The 19,828-nt window shown below is 41.1% G+C and overlaps 1 protein-coding gene across 1 annotated transcript; it reads left to right on the forward strand.

Annotated features, from left to right (window-relative positions):
* Positions 1-673: 673 nt before the first annotated feature.
* On the forward strand, positions 674-11,158 carry LOC134582683 (ETS translocation variant 3-like protein). Its single transcript, XM_063439332.1, has 6 exons — positions 674-721; positions 3,859-3,907; positions 5,378-5,615; positions 6,777-6,960; positions 9,769-9,889; positions 10,566-11,158. The coding sequence occupies exons 2-6, from the start codon at positions 3,868-3,870 to the stop codon at positions 11,156-11,158; spliced, it is 1,176 nt and encodes a 391-aa protein (XP_063295402.1). The 5' UTR covers positions 674-721; positions 3,859-3,867.
* The last annotated feature ends 8,670 nt before the right edge of the window (positions 11,159-19,828 follow it).

Genomic DNA, 19,828 nt, shown 5'->3' on the forward strand with positions numbered 1-19,828 from the left:
CTAAATCAGGCTTCCCCAAACTCCGGCCCTCCAGATGTTACTGAACTACAACTCCCATGATTCTCAGCCTATCTATTTCATTCATAGAATCATGGGAGTTGTCGTTTAGCAACATCTGGAGGGCCGGAGTTTGGGGAAGCCTGGTCTAAACGCTAGCTGAGCATCATGGGAAATGTTGTCCAGAAACAATTTATGGTGTCAAGGTCAGCCATCACTGCTATATAAAATAATTGTAGTCATATTTGAACAAATTTGGGGGCATTGAGGGTTTTTATTTGTTTAATTAATTCATTAATTTGTTTCTGATTTATGCATGTTTAGTTAACCATTCATTAATATACAGGTATTATCGCTACTACATGAGATTAAACACCTCCCCCTCGCAGTACAACTAGTCGGGTTAATGAAATGAGCAACGCACGATTTATATAAATGAGCTTGGACTAAAAATATATTTTCTTTTGGCCGATGAAAATCCAGAGGAATCCCAAATCCTTTTAGAACCAACCGTAGAAGGATAAATCACTGCTTAAATCTTGGAGTAAGTTGCTCCTTCATTTGAGCTGGGAGGGGGTTGGGACTCGGGAGTAAGGAGATAAGATTTGGACAGGTTCCCCCCTCCCTCTCCCTATATATTAGAAAGACTATCAATCTGATCACGTTAGTCGTCAGATGATCTTATGTGGGACCGAAATAATAGGAGTCTTGTCATTGGAATTGTGTAAGTCAAGTAAAAGCTTTATTTAACAGGCTCCAACATATTCTGTAGCGCTGACGTACTATAGATTTTATTATTGTCACACATCCTGTGTTTGCGTAAATAGCTTACGTATTTATTAAGAATATTTTGGGTTAAATTTTTGTTTATTCTGTTGGCGGAAGACTAGCTTTTATAAAAGATGATGTTTCAGGATAAATGTAAATAACTACAGTTGAAAATAAATCATATACTTACTCATTACACGGAGCTTTCGTTTACGGGGCTGAAACGCTTTATTCTATATATTATATCTACTAGTTTAAAAAAAACAAAAACTTTTTTTGCTTTTTTTTACATCAGACATTTTTCAAAATCTGCTTTTAGAGGATCAATTTTAAGCAACAGAAATGATGATCACAACTTGGTTATTTTAGACCCAACTTCTGCATCAATTTTCAAATGATTTAAGCTTTTTAGATAAACTTTAAAAATATCTTTTGTCAAGTATTAAACTATCAAAACTGATGATGTATAAAATATATTTATCAAAATATTACATTATTTTAAAAGTTTATCCCAAAATACGAAATCATTTTAAAAGCTTCTACAACACTATATAAATGAGGCAGTTTCTTATTTGCAGTCCTATTTATTAAGGTAAGAAATCAAAGTACATTTCGAAGTAGCTGAACTTTTTCCAGTCTATCGATTTCCGCCTTAAATTTGGAATTCACTCGGAATTCTCACTGTAGTGAATAACCCTGGCACAATTCAATTTGTTCCGATTCGGAGTTTAGAATTCGGAGTTCGTACCGAATGCTAATATTGTGATTTTGTGTATCTAAGTAGATGCGTTCGGTCTATACCTATTGAAATTGTTTAATTAAACACTACAATTTTTTTGAGAATTGACCAAAACATTGCACATTTTAGCCATTTGTAAAGATATTTTTACTTTGTTTTTATTCCTTATTTTCGTTTCTATAGACTCTGAAAGAGCATTAATTAATAATTTTATTTAGAATTTATGAGAATGAAATCTCACCAAGTTGTTAAACGGACCATATTGTCATCTTTCCGACTCTCACTGCGCCTTGACCTGCACGTCTTATAGGATTATTTAATACATTTTACATTTTACAGAATAAACTGAAACAAAACAAAAAAAAAAGTAGTTGCTACAGGTTTAACTTGCCAGTATTCAGAGTTTAAAGAAGATTGGTTTGGAGATAAAACCATCTGGTATAAAATGAAACAGTTTAGTCTTGAAGTCATATTATATTCAGATTTTTTTTTAGACAAAAATAATTACATTCAAAAAATTGGTCCCATGTCAATCAAAACTTTAGTGTTCCACCAATCAGTTATTTTAATAATAGCTGGAGATAATTAACCTCCTGTATTCTTTGAACCCAGGGGCAGAATGTTGTTGAAAATGAATTTTCCATCTCGAGGCTGTTGTGATATTAGGAAATATATATTTTAATATCAAATTGTAAGCAATATTTAATGGGTTATGTACTAATCACACATCTAGTCACTGGATATTATTTTATTTGTATTTGTTTGTTTTGTGTTTTTATGAGAAAGGCTGAACTTGATGGATGCGTGTCTCTTATTTGTAACTATATTGTTATGTATTGTTCCCTTTATACATTTTACTAATAAGTGTACTGTATAGTAGCTTATTCACTATTTATATTTCAAGTTTTACTATTTTACATGTTAATGCCCGTAGGTATAGAAAAATAATGTGGAAATTGTAAAAATAATTATTAAGAATAATAAATACTTACAGCGTTACAGAAAAATACCTTTTTTTATAACATTTGAGTCTTTTTAACGTCCTCGAGATTGTCCCCCCTCCCCACCCCACTCCTAAATAAAGGGTTGGCTTGTTTTTAATCCAGACAGTCCCTCACCACAGCTCTGCTTGCCTGCGATACCATCAGTACTGACTACCTGCCATCCAATTCAGTGCTTCTCATAGAAGCATGGAGAGGCAGGGTGCTTGAGTGGCAATCTCCTCACTGTGCCAGCAATGCTTGATTAGACTCCAATGCTTGGTTGTGAGAAGTACTGTCTTCCTCTGTGTACTAGGTCAAAAAGCAGTCAGGAAGTTCCCTGTCCCGGATGTCTGATGGCTGAAGGGTGCAGCTTGGCACCTTTATAAAAAGTGCAGATTTCTCCTGAAATGGGCACTTTTATGAATTGGGAAACAAATGGCACTCTCAACATCTAAAGCATTTCGGCAAGCTGAAGAGTTTTAATGTTTTGGAATGTTTCTGTCCAAGAGGAGAACCTGAGGCAGAGAATATGGGGGTCTACAGCTGCACTGCTTAAAGAACTGCACATCCGTTCAACAAACAATATTAAAAAAGTCATTTTCATGTCAAACTTACCAAACAGATCATTGCCTGTGTGATCTGACTGTTAAAATAACACCTCGTAGAAAAGTACAATCCAAAAACAATCTTAATAGGAGACCGTACAAAATAAGTAAATGATGAGACCATGATTAGACTTGTTGTGCACAATGGAAAAAATGGTGTTTGTCCAAATCGATATAATGAAAAGAAAAAAATAAATCAACTATTTAGCATTTCAGTTTGGACAAATTTCCTCCATGCAATTGTTTGGGCAAAAACTATTTGGACGAACCAAATGTGTCGCCTACACTACAAGAGAAATAAAAGGAGGCGCAATTTAATATATACATTTTATTTTATTCACTCCTCTACATTTACCTCTATCGCTCACTTCGTAACGTAATAAACATTTAGTGACTGTCCTCTAACCATTAAACTTTTATTTTTATTTTTTTGCTCCCTGGACAGAACTATGAATCATTAATCAAACAAAGCAACCCATCCATTGTCAGTTTCATGGATCGTCCACATAGCACTTCGGAGTTCGGGATGTCAGAAGAATCGCCAATCTCCTATAATTCAGATGAATCGCAATTAGTTTGAAACCAAATGCTCAAGTCTAATTATGATCCAAATTACACATTAAAATAAATAAATGAAATCATTTAAATGCATTCAGATAACGGTTTGTTTATTAGAGAATAATGTGAGCCCAGATATATCAGACAGGGGTTTGTAGTATTATCCCTACACGGTGCCCAATCATTCCACCTTCTCTTCTCGTTCCAGGTGTATAGGATGCACTGCGGCTGTATTCCCAGCCCATACTGGCTACCAGGTAAGTATCCATTGTACCATGAGATATACTTTATATTTTATGATTTCTGTATTCGTATGGCTAGTATTCACTATGGGGTTTGTGCAATAAATAGCACGTCGCAGTGAGTTGGAAACCAAATGGCAAAATCCACAAAAATTCTCTTTAAAATAAATCTATTTTGAATATAATATCTACTTCAGAAACGTCGAATGATTTTTTCCCCCCACTTCTGCTGTTTTCGTGTTTATTTATCATTCTGTCCCCATTCGTCACTATTTATAGTTGTCTCTGGATTTGTTCAAACTGATTCCAATGTCAGGCTGTATAAACCATTTCACTGTTAGTTCGGCACAGCATGCAGTTTCATTCAGTTCCGGAGGATATGTGAGATCTGCATCCATTGGCGAAGCTAGACATTATGTCACCCAGGGCAGGGACTCCATTGAGCTCTCCTTATTTCTCCCTTCAGGCAGCCGGTACATGCTAGACTTGGTGAGATCCCAGCATGCACCCACCTGCCGGCTTTTTGGGCAGCCACCGCAGCTTCTAAATAGATTGTACTGTGTGTGTGATAGTTAGGAGATTAGTGTGACTGGGTGAGGGTGTGCGTATGTGGCAGGGTGTAGGGCGGTGTTACAGGGTTAGTGTGGCAGGCTAGTGAGTTACAAGGCGGGAGTGACATTATGTGGGGAGAGTGTGCTAAACGGTAATTATATATAACATTTTCTGACTCCTGCCTACGTTCTGGGCAGGAAGGTGGGGATAATACATTCCGTGGTGGTCCAGTAGGCTCCCTGGTGAACCAGTGAAATCCATGGTGTTCCAGTGGGTAGCTGGTGCACTCGTAGGCCAGTCCAGTACTCTGCGAGGAAATCAAGGCGCAAGTTGGGAGTCCTGACACCCATCCTCTGACTGCCTTACAGAGTACCGGAACTGCGAGGAACCACAGACCACCAAGGGCCATGCAGGGAGATCTCTTGCTCTCCCTTCCAGCTTGAGGTGGGGGCAGTCAGAGGTTAAGCTTATGGCTATGTGGCTCTGGTTGCAGAGTCCCTCTTCATCTGGCACACATGGCACTTGCACCCACAGTTGCCCCTAGTTTTGTCACAGTCTGCATCCCATGTAATGCCATGAGAACTGCGGTGAAGCATTGCTAGCAAGAAATCCGTGCCATGCATAGTACAGATCATTGTTCCTTGCTCCATTCTGGTGTGTAATTATGAAGTAATGATGTCATCACTCTGCGCCCAAATCTCAGCCATAGAGGAGTCACAAGAAGGAGCACAGACATGAAATAGATTGTCCTCTTGCTAGCCAGAAAAACAAAACGATCAACATCAAATGAAATATTAACACCAGATTTTGAGGATACAGAAAATGTTTGTGCATGTATTCCCCCTCCCCGCAACACTATGATCCAGTGTATAGTCTATTGATTTATTTACCTCGATAGTAAACAAGTAAAATGTATTTTATTTTTGTTTTCAGGGCTGGCATTCCCAGAGTGGGCGTACAAGCCTGAGTCGAGTCCTGGCTCTCGCCAGATCCAGCTATGGCACTTTATCTTGGAGTTGCTTCAGAATGAGGATTTCCGCCATGTTATCGCCTGGCAGCAGGGCGAATACGGAGAGTTTGTCATTAAAGATCCGGATGAGGTGGCCAGGCTCTGGGGTCAGCGCAAATGCAAACCTCAGATGAACTATGACAAACTGAGTCGGGCCCTCCGGTGAGTGATTATAGAGCATTGTTCTACATCCCAGCCCTCGAAGGCTACAGCCACCCTAGATTTCAAGATAATTTTCACAGTTTGTTCAATGAGACACAATGGAGGTTATGTATAAAAAGTGGTTTAAATGACTAAAACAGGCACACTCAATTGGTGACAGATTTCATGGTAATTGTCAAAATCACAAATCAATCCATGCCAGATTAACCTCTGTGAGATGTTTAATGTATCTAGTGCTGGTCCTCTGTCACCAATGGGGTATCGGAAAACTATAGCAATGCCTGTTATCCCACTTCTAAAGGCCCCCAGTCCATCATGGTCAGCCTTTTATATAATTTTTTTTTCTGTTGTTGATCCAAGAGAAAAAAAACGAAACTTTTTTGAACTAATTCTCATTGCACCAAAAATAGAAAAAAAATAAATATAAACTTTCATGACTTCAGAATTGCAGCTAGATATCTCAACTGACATAGACTTCACTAAATGAAACGTGAGAATACATGTATATAACAAACTGATTTTATATTTAAAATAGAAACATGAATTTTATCTTTAAAATCAAACATAAAATTATATATAGCTGTGGATAATTCTCCTGAATGGAGAGTGGTCCAATGTTTTGCAGTGAAATATATCTGGTTTAATAACGATATTTATCCATTTTAACCTGAGGCATGGTGTGCGTCATTGAGGGTCTAAAATGGACAGTCTTCCCTTTGAACATTGAGCCACTGAGCCGAACTCGAAACAAACTCATTTTCAACTTTATTGTACAAAGAGATCTGTATAGAATGGACCCTGAACCCGGCAGATCTATATAGGATGCACAGTGAACCCAGCAGCAGTATACAGAATGCAAACTGAACCCAGCAGCTCTCTGTAGTGAACTTTGAACTCTACCATTGATATTTTTTAATCTGGGGTCAAGAGATTAATAAATATCGATGTCATTATGAATGGACTGGTGGAATGAAGTAGAGTTACCGTACAATGCCATATTTTACCTTCCTTTTCATTTTGGCTCCTTGTGCTCCCTGTACATGATATCTAATATTATATTACACCCTATTCAATGTTATGTCAACATGTGATGTACGGTATTTAAGATGTGTATTTCTGGTTCCTGTAGTGCAACTTCAGTTTATACTTTACTCGTTTTAGGTATTACTACAATAAAAGAATATTGCACAAGACTAAAGGGAAGAGATTTACCTACAAATTTAACTTCAACAAGCTGGTCCTCATTAATTATCCGATGTGGGATCTGAGATGCCCTCCTCAACCAGTTCTGATGGGAAACAATATGTGTTGTTCGGTTGTAGTGCCACCTGGTGTCCAGAGAGAGGTAATGCACACAATAATCCACTTATTAGTGTAATACTGTGGCGGAATTAACCCATGTTCCTAGGAGTGTGACAAACCACCAGGTCACTGGATTAATATGTTCCCCATATGATTCCCTGGTTTGTTCTGTAAAACCGCGTTCACCTAATTTTGATCCTTGTTTTGTTCGACAACCGAACAAAACCACAAAAGATCCTGACCACCCGTATGCTTGTTACCCCCCGTATACTTGTTAACCTCCATCACCCCTGTTAACACTCCAATAATGGTTCACACCTCAGTGTTCTAAACAGTCAGCTGGGTGTCCGTCGTTCGTATGTATGAACACGTGGTGGCGGCCATCTTGTTCCCGCGAATGCAGGCAGCGGTGTTTGGTCGTTGAGTGCATGGAACTAAAAAACAGACACTCGACCTCGCGAACACCACTGAAATTCCATCCCCACCTGCATTAATTTCTATACATCTGAGAAGAACACTATTCGGTGGAATCATTCCCATGAATGAGGAGCACATCATCAGCATACGGGTTGGAGCATCCGTTCGGTATTTTGTGCGTTTTCGTGCTCATGAAAGAGACTGACTGTTACCCCGGATTCTACGGAATTATTTTGGGCAGGAGCCTCGTGTGCGGTCGGTCAAACCTTTACCCCGGTGGCGTTTCGGCTGTGTTCGTGGGATCTGAGTCCTTGTGCGCTCAGATCCAGGCTATCCGGGGTATAAGACTTGAGGGGTTCATGGTTGTTTTATGTGTGTTTTGGGGTATTGTAAAAATTGTAGATTTAAAGTAGAGATACTTAGAAGTTTTTTCCCAGGTAATTATCTCTCAGGCACAGAGGATCATGGGAGGGATCACCCTGTAAGTTTGTACGGGAAACCCCTCTAAGGCCGCGTGTGGCCCTGAAAACCAGTTGGCTCCCAGAGCTGTGTGTCGTCCGGGTCCTTGGGGATTGGGCTATATCTGCTAAACAGAGCTTCCTTTCCAGCTTCAGAGAACCCCAGCGGAGATTTTGGATTTTATTATTGCAGCTCTACTACAAATACTAATTATATATATTATATGAGTTCTGGCCCCCCACTAATTTTCATTTTTTTTTTAAAAATGCTCTTTGTTTCCCAAACTTCTAACTCACACCTGTACCTGCTCTAGCAAACTAATATATTATTTATTTTATGAACATTTCTTATTAAAGGGCTAGATCAGCATCATAGTGGGTTAATGAGCTTAATGAATCAGATTAATTGGGTTCCATATGTCAAGCTCATGCCCTGTGCTCTGTGAAGTCCCAGTGGTAGGAGATGCCCACACAATTTGTATAACTGTAGGCGTATGTTGATGGTTCTGTCTCTGTTGAGGGTGTGAATGCTGCATGTAGGATGTCTGTTGAGGGTGTGAATGCTGCGTGCAGGGTGTCTTGGTTGAGGGTGTGAATGCTGCATGTAGGGTGTCTGTTGAGGGTGTGAATGCTGCATGCAGGGTGTCTCTGTTTAGGGTGTGAATGCTGCGTGCAGGGTGTCTCTGTTCAGGGTGTGAATGCTGCATGCAGGTTGTCTCTGTTCAGGGTGTGAATGCTGCGTGCATGGTGTCTGCGTTAAGGGTTTGAATGCTGCATGCATGGTGTCTGTGTTCAAGGTGTAAATGCTGCATGCAGGGTGTCTCTGTTTATAATGTGAATGCTGTGTGCATGGTGTCTCTGTTTAAGGTGTGAATGCTGCGTGCAGGGTGTCTCAGTTGAGGGTGTGAATGCTGCATGTAGGGTGTCTGTTGAGGGTGTGAAAGCTGCATGCAGGGTGTCGCTGTTCAGGGTGTGAATGCTGCATGCAGGGTGTCTCTGTTCAGGGTGTGAATGCTGCGTGCATGGTGTCTGCGTTTAGGGTGTGAATGCTGCGTGCATGGTGTCTGCGTTAAGGGTTTGAATGCTGCGTGCATGGTGTCTGTGTTCAGGGTGTAAATGCTGCATGCAGGGTGTCTCTGTTTAGGGTGTGAATTCTGCATGCAGGGTGTCTCTGTTTAAGGTGTGAATGCTGCGTGCAGGGTGTCTCTGTTCAGGGTGTGAATGCTGCGTGCATGGTGTCTGCGTTTAGGGTGTGAATGCTGCGTGCATGGTGTCTGCGTTAAGGGTTTGAATGCTGCGTGCATGGTGTCTGTGTTCAGGGTGTAAATGCTGCATGCAGGGTGTCTCTGTTTATAATGTGAATGCTGCGTGCATGGTGTCTGTGTTCAGGGTGTAAATGCTGCATGCAGGGTGTCTCTGTTTAGGGTGTGAATTCTGCATGCAGGGTGTCTCTGTTTAAGGTGTGAATGCTGCGTGCAGGGTGTCTCTGTTGAGGGTGTGAATGCTGCATGCAGGGTGTCTTTGTTCAGTGTGTTAATGCTGCATGCAAGGCGTCTCTGTTGAGGGTGTGAATGCTGAATGCAGGGTGTCTCTGTTCAGGGTGGAAATGCTGCATGCAGGGTGTCTCTGTTAAGGGTGTGAGTGTTGCATTCAGGGTGTCTCTTTTAAGGGTGTGAATGCTGCGTCAAGGTGTCTCTGTTCAGGGTGTAAATGCTGCATGCAGGTTGTCTCTGTTGAGGGTGTGAATGCTGCGTGCATGGTGCCTGCGTTTAGGGTGTGAATGCTGCGTTCAGGGTGTCTATGTTCAGGGTGTGAATGCTGGGTGCAAGGTGAATCTGTTCAGGGTGTGAATGCTGCATGCAGGGTGTGAATGCTGTGTGCAGGGTGTCTGATGGGTTGATAGTTGTGTAGTGTGTGTATGTTATTGTGGTGATGAGTTGTGTTTAGATGATTTTATCCACTTTTTATCATTTCAGGTTTTACAAAGTACAATCCTTGCACGCAAGTTACTGTCTGATCAGCTGACTTGTCGCAGAGTGATGCAGAATCCAGGAGATGGCACCAGTTCTTCTGAAAAAAAGATAACTCCAAATTTGGGTAATACCTATTCATTGACTAATTGTATCAGAATCTAGGTTAAAGAATATCTTCTGCTTTTATACCAACATTTGTTCTATCAGAATGTATTCTATGAGGACAATGTGTAGCACTTTGATAAACTCTGTAAGATCATTTTATGTGATACCAACCTTTCAGATTTATTTATCAGTTAAAGCATGGACAAGATGGAGGCTGTACTTCATAATAAATTTATAAATAGTAAAAGGAAGTTTGGTGACCTTGTAACAAATACGATGTTGCTTCAATTATTATTTTATATGATTACCATTAATAAGAGAAAACCCAGTTTCACAAGACCCAACCACTATAAATGTACATTGTCCTCGTCCACTTACACGGAGTGAGGTCAACATTCTACCAGGACAAACCTAGATTCTTTCAATCAACTTACGTTAAGAGAGGAGAGCATAGTTTGTACACAAAATTCAGCAAAGATTTAAAGAAATAACCAGTCCCTCCGAAGATTCACCTACAAACGCATGCTGTTCTCTTTGACATTAACTTGTCCACATGACCATTTGTCCATAAAAGGAGCATGATTGTCCTTAATAGGTTGTATGTCTGTTTAATAAATTACTGATTAGGTACTTTGTTGTAAGCATACGTTAGCCTTTTCGCAGTGTTTCAAACTGTTTTTTATTCCTCTCTCTAGGATTAAGTGCACCATCTCCTCCATGTGGTCTGAGCTCCTTTTATCACTTTGGCCATGATAGACCTTTCCACATTCCATCTTCCTCTGCAGAAATTAACCCACCAGGTTTTTCACCCCACCATGGTCAGCCAGTCTACTCTTCTCCACACATTGCTCTGGCAGGGTCATCTGAACGGCAGTTGTGTACCAGTCACTTACTCCAACGCAGTCATACACTTATGTCCTTGGAAGAGAGAATTCAGTCCCTAACTCAGCGAGGTGCTCACTATAGAATTCCAGGACTCCCGTTTTCCAGTCATTTTGCTGGACAAACACCAGCCCATCTAACAGAAGGTCTTCCACTGCCACCACCACCACCACTGTCTGACAGCAAGGGGCAAGAAGAAAACTGCCTGACTTCCATTGTGAAACCAGACCGGGAGACAGAACTTAGCCCTCTGCCAGTTGAGAACATGTTTCTAGATCTTCATGAAAGTAAAAAAGCTCCTCTCAGTCCTTCTGATAACTCTGCCATTAAAAGTAAACCTGTGCTGTTTTATAGCGTAGCCAATCTGTCCAACATTGGCAAAAACTGGTTGCTGAAGCCTGCCTAGACACAGTCATTAAACATTGCCACCTTGTGTTAAATGTAAACGTTTTCAGTGTATAAATTAATATAACTAATATTGTGCTAAGCATGGGAATTAAGTCTTGAACACGATACGGATAGGGTGTAATAGACACCCTGCAATAAAGCCATTTGCAATGAGTGTGATTATTTTAAAATACCTTATGATTAACACCACCATAACGATATATGGTACTGGTCAAATACAGCGCTGTAGAATTTTGTGGCGCTATATAAATATTAATAATAATATCCATATAATATATATAAAACTGCATCTCTCCTGCAAAAATCACATGGTTTCACACTATAGATGATATAGTATTCTATCTATTGTGTTATCCAAGCATTTAGCCAATATAGCATTTTGTTACTTTATATCAATTATGGTATTTAAAATAGAAACAAAATCTATAGATTTGGCCATTGAACTCGATGCATGTTTAGCCACTTCATCTGCCATTATCAGATGGCCATCTACAAAGTTCCCAGGAACTCTGCTCCACATATCCAGCCATCATGCCATCATGGACCAATAGACATCACAGAATGTAGATTACTTTATAAAAGAACCTTTTTGGTGCTGATCCGGTTGCACAGTAGTTGTATGAATTAGGGGTTCCCCGTGCACTGAATGGCTTAATTCTACGAACCTGTTTTTCTAATGATTGTCTGCCTTGGGATCCAGCTGCTTGCAGAGAATTCTGGGAAATCAACCAGTGTAGAGTCGGCAAAACAGAAGTTGTATGAATCAGCCCTATAACCAGTCAAAGCCAGGTGTTTAGGGTGGAACGGTGGACTTCACTGGTTTCTCTTATGTCCAACAAAGCTAGTCTATAGACAGGGACAGATTATGTATATAGTTCCATGTCGATGAAGGACAACTGGAAAAAAAAACAGGAAAATACAAATAAATGTGTTACATTTGAAAAGTTCCTGATATTAATAACAAAAATAAGCTTTCCACAAAAGAAAATAGTAAGCAGCTCGATAACTTGCTTTGGTAGCAGTGAGTTTTTGATGGTTGTTTTCCTGGCACTATAGTGCCCCTTTCCCTCCCCACCCCCCGCCCCTCACCTTGGTGCAGAAGGGGTAAAAAAAAACCTTCTGTCACTTACCTTAGTCCAATGCCAATGTCCATCAGTGCTGGCTTGGGCCCACCTCTGCTCCTCCCCCACTGATGTCAGCTGGTGGCGGTGGAGGACCTAAAGCACGTGTGCGCTCGCATTAGGGCTTCCGATAGGAAAGCATTATACACTGCTTTCCTATGGGGGATTCGGGTAATGCTGGACGTCCTCATGCATAGCTTGAGGACGTCCAGCATCAGGTGACCAAAAGTCGCATTAACGAACCGTAAGTCCCTCTAGTTTCTGTCTGGTAGACAGCCACTAGAGGAGGAGTTAACCCATAACGGTAATTGTTGCAGTTAACTAATATCTGCAAGAATTATCGTTGCAGGTTTAAGGGACCTGGGACACTGCACCTAGACCACTTCAATGACCTGAATTTGTCTGGGTGCCTATAATGTCCCTCTAATTAGAGAGTAACTAGAGGAGCAGTCAGTGAGACAAGCCAGTATACTCACTAATCCATCCAATGTGAGGGAGTTTAGAGAAAGAGGAGATGAGTTTCACTTGCCGAGGTCAAAAAGTGGGATGTCAGACCGAAATGAAGGTTTTGTTTAAAGTGGGTAGATCGGTGGTAAGGGAGGAGTGAGCCTGAGAGAAGAATTAGAACAGCATACAGTGTGTAGACATTGATTGTGCAATGACATACAGGTGGTTTGTACTTAAATACCCAAATGTTATGTCCAGCGATATCCTCTTAAAGGCACCACACCATATAAAACCTGACAAAATGGTTCTTTTTTTATTCTCATCAATCAGTGGATCTCTGTGTGGATGGTCCTAGTCACATGTCACTTTTATTATATAAGTTTAACAAATGGCGAAGAGTAGTAAACTGTGATTTCATATCCAACAATCTCCATCAGAATGAATGGCATATTCACAGACATCTCTCCATGTTCCCATAGCTCCCGTGGCTGTATCTGTCATGATTTGTTTTTATGTTTCCAACACCTCATTACTAATGGCTGCAGATACAGTTGCCAGGGTGTCAGAATTCCCCCACGTTGTTTGAGAATTCCTCCATATCTGATTCCAGCCAGATCGGCATTTAGCGATCAGGACCCATCTATGCTTGTGATGTCATCGCTTCCTGAGTTAAAAGGAAGCTGCCCCTGATCTCAATCATATTGTAATGCTCTCGGGTGTCAAATTTATTATTTTATCTGCAGTTGTGTTCTAAATAAATCTTCTCCTGATAGCAGTACACAGGGTGAAAAATGAATCTTTTCAAGATTTTGGGACATTAAAAAAAAAAATGGCCCCCCTCATCCATGCTTAGTCAGCTACAACCGGATTTGTGAAGTCACCTGTTTCCTGTAAAACATCACAATCAGAACCTGGATGCCCTAAAGCTCAAGCTTTCTTATTGTCCAGGGCTCTCATTGAATAACAGCATCAGCGAGTTAAAGTTGTCATTTTTTTATTCCCAAGGTTTGTGAAGCTAAATAGGGCAAGACGCCTCATTGGGTTAGTGGTACATGGAACTGAGTGGACAGAGCAGGACAAGTTATAAACTAGTGCCCCATCATTCATAATATTCACCGACCAACACTGGTTATTTGCAGAGAGTTTTAATGTTACATTAATTGCCGTATCATAATGTGATGGACCACCCAGTCACTATGAACTAGTGCAGGTCTCACAACCACCACCTTCCCTGAAAAGACCTATTTTCACTGTGCCAACCCCTTCTTTGCTGTGCCTCTCAGCTAGAGAGCCAATACAACCGTTCCAAGTTTCTCAGGGACTAGCAAAAGGCTCTCTAAGGTACAGCACACCTGACCGGGAGCTACCCAGAAACTTCATGAAACTGTGGCTCGGATCGCGGGTGTGCTACGGTCCTGTAAAACTTAATTGAGGTAGCTCTTGGCCCCAGGGCCACTAAGCAGGGTGCTATTTAGAAGGGAGATCGAGAAGGTGACAAGGCAGTCAACGATATCAAGGACTTAAATGAGTTCCATGCATCTATTCATCTATTCTTATGACCAGGACTTTTCACCCAGCTGCCTGGAACTGTACTCTGGATCGGAGGATAGTTGCGTCCCAGCTAAAACTTTCTCTTCAAATTACTTGGGCTAGACATCTCTGATCTGAGTGATTATTGGAGGAGAGCTTCACTGGAGTAGCAAATGTTTGGGGATACTATGCGGGAAAGTTATGTTTTCGGTTAACTGTGTGTTAGGTGCCCTGGTGTCTTGACGCTAATTGAGTTATCTCCCAGACACCAGGGCACCAGGATTGTGCAATGCATTGTGTTTATGATGACCCCTGTCGGAGACAGTTGTATAAAAATCCGCTTGTCATCAATAAAGTGTCTGTTTTACCTGGAACCAAGTCTCGGCTGATGATTACGAAGGAGAGCTATAATCATTCTGGGGCTTTCACAGAGGGGAAAGGGAATCCCTGGCAGCAATAGAAGAGGTCTGTCACACATGGAACTTAAAAATATTGTCCTCGTAAGGAGCATGAACGTTGGATGAGTAATCCAAATGATTTAATACTGTAAGAAAAAAAATTCCAATTGATTTATCTACAGAAGTCATGGTTAAAGTATAAAATCATTTGAAAAGATTATTAAATCTTCCTCATCTTATTAAATCTTCCTCATGTTCTTTTACAAAGAGATTCTAGATATAATTGAAAGCATATTATTTCCCATGCCCCTGGTTATTAAGAAAATCCATATATCACAAGAAAAAATATAAAAAAATGATAGACAAGTTTTCTTTTTTACCCTTATTTTCTGAATAATCTAATATTTCTACAGTTTAGTTTTCAAACTTTAGAAAGGACATAAAATGTCAAACTGTCACAACAACCATCTAAAAAAATCAAATACAAATGTTCAGAATGTAGAATGCTGAGAAATGTTGGGTCATCGTGTGAACAGAAGGCTAGGACAGTTGAAGAAGAACAAAAAACATGTCGTTAATAGAGGCGCCACCATGATAATATAAAGAAATGTGTTTTATTGTTGCAAAGATTTAGGACTCAAGATATCTGGGAAATTGGAATTAGAAGAAGGTTATTTGATAAGGTAACGGGCAAAATGAATGTATATCAAAGGGAAAGATATTGTCGGGATGTGACAGTTTGCTTCATGAAGCTAATTACCGAAGACAGGTTCATCTACTTCAAAAGACCACTGAGAAGACGTAGCTCTGCACCGTCATGGATCAATGACCCCAAGTAGGTTAGATTTTGAGAACAAAAGAAAATTGTCCTAATTAGGACATGCTGGTTATCTCTGCTTCTTCAGACATTTTTACTCCTACGTCAACGGACTTGATACATAATTGAGAAAGGCAGATGGAGCGATCCAAAGCCCACAACTAATCATGAAAATATCTATTAAAAATGCTTTTTTTAAAGTTTATCATTTGCTTACAATATAATGTGCAGCTATATTAAGTTCATTTCTGTAATATTTTCTAAAGAAACAAGGAAACGGGTTAATGTATATGTACTCTCTAATACTAGAACAGTGCTTACACTCTATCCACAAGGAACAAGAGTTGTGGTTCTCTCCTATACTGGGGGAATAAAGGTTCTGGGACTCTCCTATACTGGGGGTATAAAGGTTCCAGTACTCTCCTAAACTGGAGGAATAAAGGTTCCTGTACTCGCCTATACTGGGGGAATAAAGGTTCCGGTACTCTCCTGTACTGGGTGAATAAAGGTTCCGGTACTCTCCTATACTGGGGGAATAAAGGTTCCGGTACTCTTCTATACGGGGGAATAAAGGTTCCGGTACTCTCCTATACTGGGGGAATAAAGGTTCCGGTACTCTCCTATACTGGGGGAATAAAGGTTCCGGTACTCTTCTAAACTGTGGGAATAAAGGTTCCGGTACTCTCCTATACTGGGGGAATAAAGGTTCCGGTACTCTCCTATACTGGGGGAATAAAGGTTCCGGTACTCTCCTATACTGGGGGAATAAAGGTTCTGGTTCTCTCCTTTACTGGGGGAATAAAGGTTCTGGTACTCTCTTATACTATCGAGGACGTTTTACCATTAATCCTCTAATTCAGAAGAATGAGCAGGTATTTCCACATCTTTCATGTTAGTGAGGTGGTAGATAGTACCAGCGAGTCCTAGTCCTGAGGTGGTAGCTGACAAGCTTAGTAAGGAGCTGTCGCTTGGGCGAATGGCGGGCCCGTTTACAGCCCTGCCAATCCCTCACTTACATGTCTCCTCGTTGGGGGTGGTGCCCAAGAAGGAGCTGGGTAAGTTTCGGCTGATTCACCATTTGTCCTACCCGTTTGGGGGTTCGGTGAATAGTGATATTGATGAGGAACTGTGTAGGGTGTCGTACCCATTCTTTGACGCTGCTGTTCAGATGGTTCGGTTGGCAGGCCCTGGAGCTCTGCTGGCGAAAGCTGATATTGAGGCTGCCTTTCAGCTGCTTCCCGTCCACTTGGGCTGCCATCACCTGTTGGGTTGTTTCTTCCGGGGCAGTTACTATGTTGACCTGTGTTTGCCCATTGGTTGTTTGATTTCCTGTTTTTATTTTGAATGTTTCAGTACATTCCTGGAGTGGATAGTGCGGGTTCTTTGGGGTCCCATTCGCCCCTGACAAGACGGTGGGTCCTTCCACCTGCTTGAGCATCTTGGGAAATTAGATTGATTCTGTTGCTGGGGAATGTCACTTGCCAGAGGATGACTGTGGAACTGTGCGGCTTAGACTCTGTCGTCAAGAAAATTCAGTTACAACACCTGCAGTTGCTCTTGGTTAAGCTACAATTTGCGTGACGGATTATTCCTATGGGGAGGATGTTTAATCACTGCTTTGCATCAGCTACTTCGGGGGTGGATTGCCCTTATCATTATGTGTGGATCACTCGCCCATTGTGCGAGGATTTGGGCGTTTGGTCTGTCTTCATGCATGGATTTAATGGGCGGTCGTATTGACAGGCGCCTGAGGTGTCCAAAGCTGAGCTCCATTTGTTCACTGACGCCGCAGGTGTGGTGGGTTTTGTGGCCATCTTTAAGGCTCACTGGTGTGCCAAGCCTTGGCTGGATTCTTGGCATTCGGTGGGGTTTACTAAGAACTTGGCTTTCTTGGAGCTCTTTCCTATTGTGGTGTCTGTGGAGATCTGGGGTGATCTTCTCAGGGATCGTAGGGTGGTCTTCCACTGTGATAATTTGGGGGTTGTGTAGGCCATAAACAGTTTGTCTGCTTCATCCCCTCCTATGGTTTGTCTTCTGCGGTGCCTGGTGCTGCGCTGTTTGCTTCTGGATGCTTATTGTAGGGCTATACATGTTTCCGGGGTTGCTAATGTTGCTCTTTCTTGTTTTCAGTGGCGGGAATTCCGGGCGGCAGCGCCTGAGGTGGACAAGATGGGTTTCCAGCGGATCTGTTCGGCTTTGGGTTGACTGAGTGAATTTGTGGATTCGGGGTTCAATCTCGGAGTCTACTTGGCAGTGTTATAGTTAGGCATGGAGCGAGTGGCTAGCATTCGAAAGGCAGTTTGGTGATTTCGGTCGGATGGTGAGCGAGTGCAGGGTTTATTACACCTAATTTGTTTCTGGGCTGTTCTTCCTCGGCTGTGTCTGGAAAGTTGTCTGGGCTAAGTTTTGGTTTAAACTCACCAGGGTGGAAGGCCCAAGAAAAGGCCTTATGCTAGTTGGAACGAGTGGGGAGGGGGCAGCTGCCCTTAAGTTATGGTTAGTTGGCAAGGTGGTAATCAGTGACATATCTATTTACTGAGTAATTATGTATATAGTGTTTTATGTTATAAAGTTGAAGTTTAAAGATGTATATATTTATATTTTAATAAAGCTGTGACCTCTTTTAATCCAAAGCAAAGTCTGGTTGGGGTTGGGGTTTATCAAGGGTCGGATTTATGCCCATACACAGTTACCATCTACTTACGCATAAGACCATTGTTGCTTATCAGAACAAATAAGTCAACATTGACTACTGTGTTCTAAAATGTTGAAATTCCTGGATTAATGTGCTACAATTCACAGTTAATAAATTAACCTCAGCATGTCTCAGGCTTAATATCCTTACAACTGAAACCAGAGGAGAAATGTACACTGATGGACAATTTGTTATTACGACCTACCAGAGCAAATTAAGAATGCATTGACCTCCTACAATTTAATTTTTCTGTACATTAAGATAGATCTCCAGGCTTGAGACCAGCAGGAAATAAGAGGGCTCGGTTATAAGCATCGTTCAAAGGGGATGCAGAAGTCAATAAACAGACATATGCATATTACTCACACAGAGTCATTCAGGGGCCTCTGGAAAAGTCCAACATTTAATGAAAATCTAATAAAAGCTAATTTCGACTCATTAAAAGGTACAATTCTGGGCCATATTAACCTCCCTGTACCTACCTCACTTTTTCATGAATTTTAGAATTCAAAGTTCCATGTTCTTCTGCTTGTATGTACGTAGTGGGGGAATCGTGATGCAGCATAATAACATAAACTAACCCAATTCACCCCCCAAAAAATGACAGACAACGTAGCATGGATGAAACAGGCCACAGCATTTATTAGAACATATGATAATTACTGTATAACACATCCATAATTTATTTTAATATTCTCTTTTCTTTGCTATAACCAAAACGTCAAAACATAAATACCGTATATACTCGAGTATAAGCCGAGTTTTTCAGCACATTTTTTGTGCTGAAAAACCCCAACTCGGCTTATACTCGAGTCAATAGTCTGTATTATGGCAATTTGCATTGCCATAATACAGACTGGGGCTGTGGGGGCTGTCAGAGAGTTTACTTACCTCTCCTGCAGCTCCTGTCAGCTCCCTCCTCCTCCTCCGCGCCGTCCGATCAGCACCTCGGTCAGCTCCCACTGTAAGTCTCGCGAGAGCCGCGGCTCTCGCGAGACTTACACTGGGAGCTGACAGAAGAGCTGAATGGACGGCGCGGAGGAGAAGAGAGCTGACAGGAGCTGCAGGAGAGGTAAGAACACTCTCTGACAGCCCCCTCCTCCCCCCCACTGAACTACCAATGCCACTGGACCACCAGGGAAGGAGAGCCCCCCTCCCTGCCATGTATCAAGCAGGGAGGGGGGACGAAAAAAAATAAAAATATAAATAATAAAATATAAATAAGTAAAAAAATAATAATATTACAAATAAAATAAAATAATAAAAAAACAATAAAAAAATAATAAAAAATAATAATAAAATAAAATAAAAAATAATAAAATAAAATATTAAAATAATTAAAAATAATAATAAAATTGCCCACCCCCCACCAAGGCAACACACACACACTGCACTCATACGCGCACGCTGCACTCATACGCGCACGCTGCACTCATACGCGCACGCTGCACTCATACACACACGCTGCACTCATACACACACACACTGTAAATAAATATTCAATTAATATAATTTTTTTAGGATCTAATTTTATTTAGAAATTTACCAGTAGCTGCTGCATTTCCCACCCTAGTCTTATACTCGAGTCAATAAGTTTTCCCAGTTTTTTGGGGTAAAATTAGGGGCCTCGGCTTATATTCGGGTCGGCTTATACTCGAGT

Source organism: Pelobates fuscus, chromosome 13 (genome assembly GCF_036172605.1).
Source record: "Pelobates fuscus isolate aPelFus1 chromosome 13, aPelFus1.pri, whole genome shotgun sequence".
Classification (NCBI taxonomy): domain Eukaryota; kingdom Metazoa; phylum Chordata; class Amphibia; order Anura; family Pelobatidae; genus Pelobates; species Pelobates fuscus.

Excerpts from the sequence above, each read along its gene's own strand:
- LOC134582683 (XM_063439332.1), top strand. The coding sequence starts at position 3,868 with ATGCACTGCGGCTGTATTCCCAGCCCATACTGGCTACCAG. Across the intron at positions 5,616-6,776 it reads AAACTGAGTCGGGCCCTCCG|GTATTACTACAATAAAAGAA; the intron begins GTGAGTGATTAT and ends TACTCGTTTTAG. Across the intron at positions 6,961-9,768 it reads CACCTGGTGTCCAGAGAGAG|GTTTTACAAAGTACAATCCT; the intron begins GTAATGCACACA and ends TTATCATTTCAG.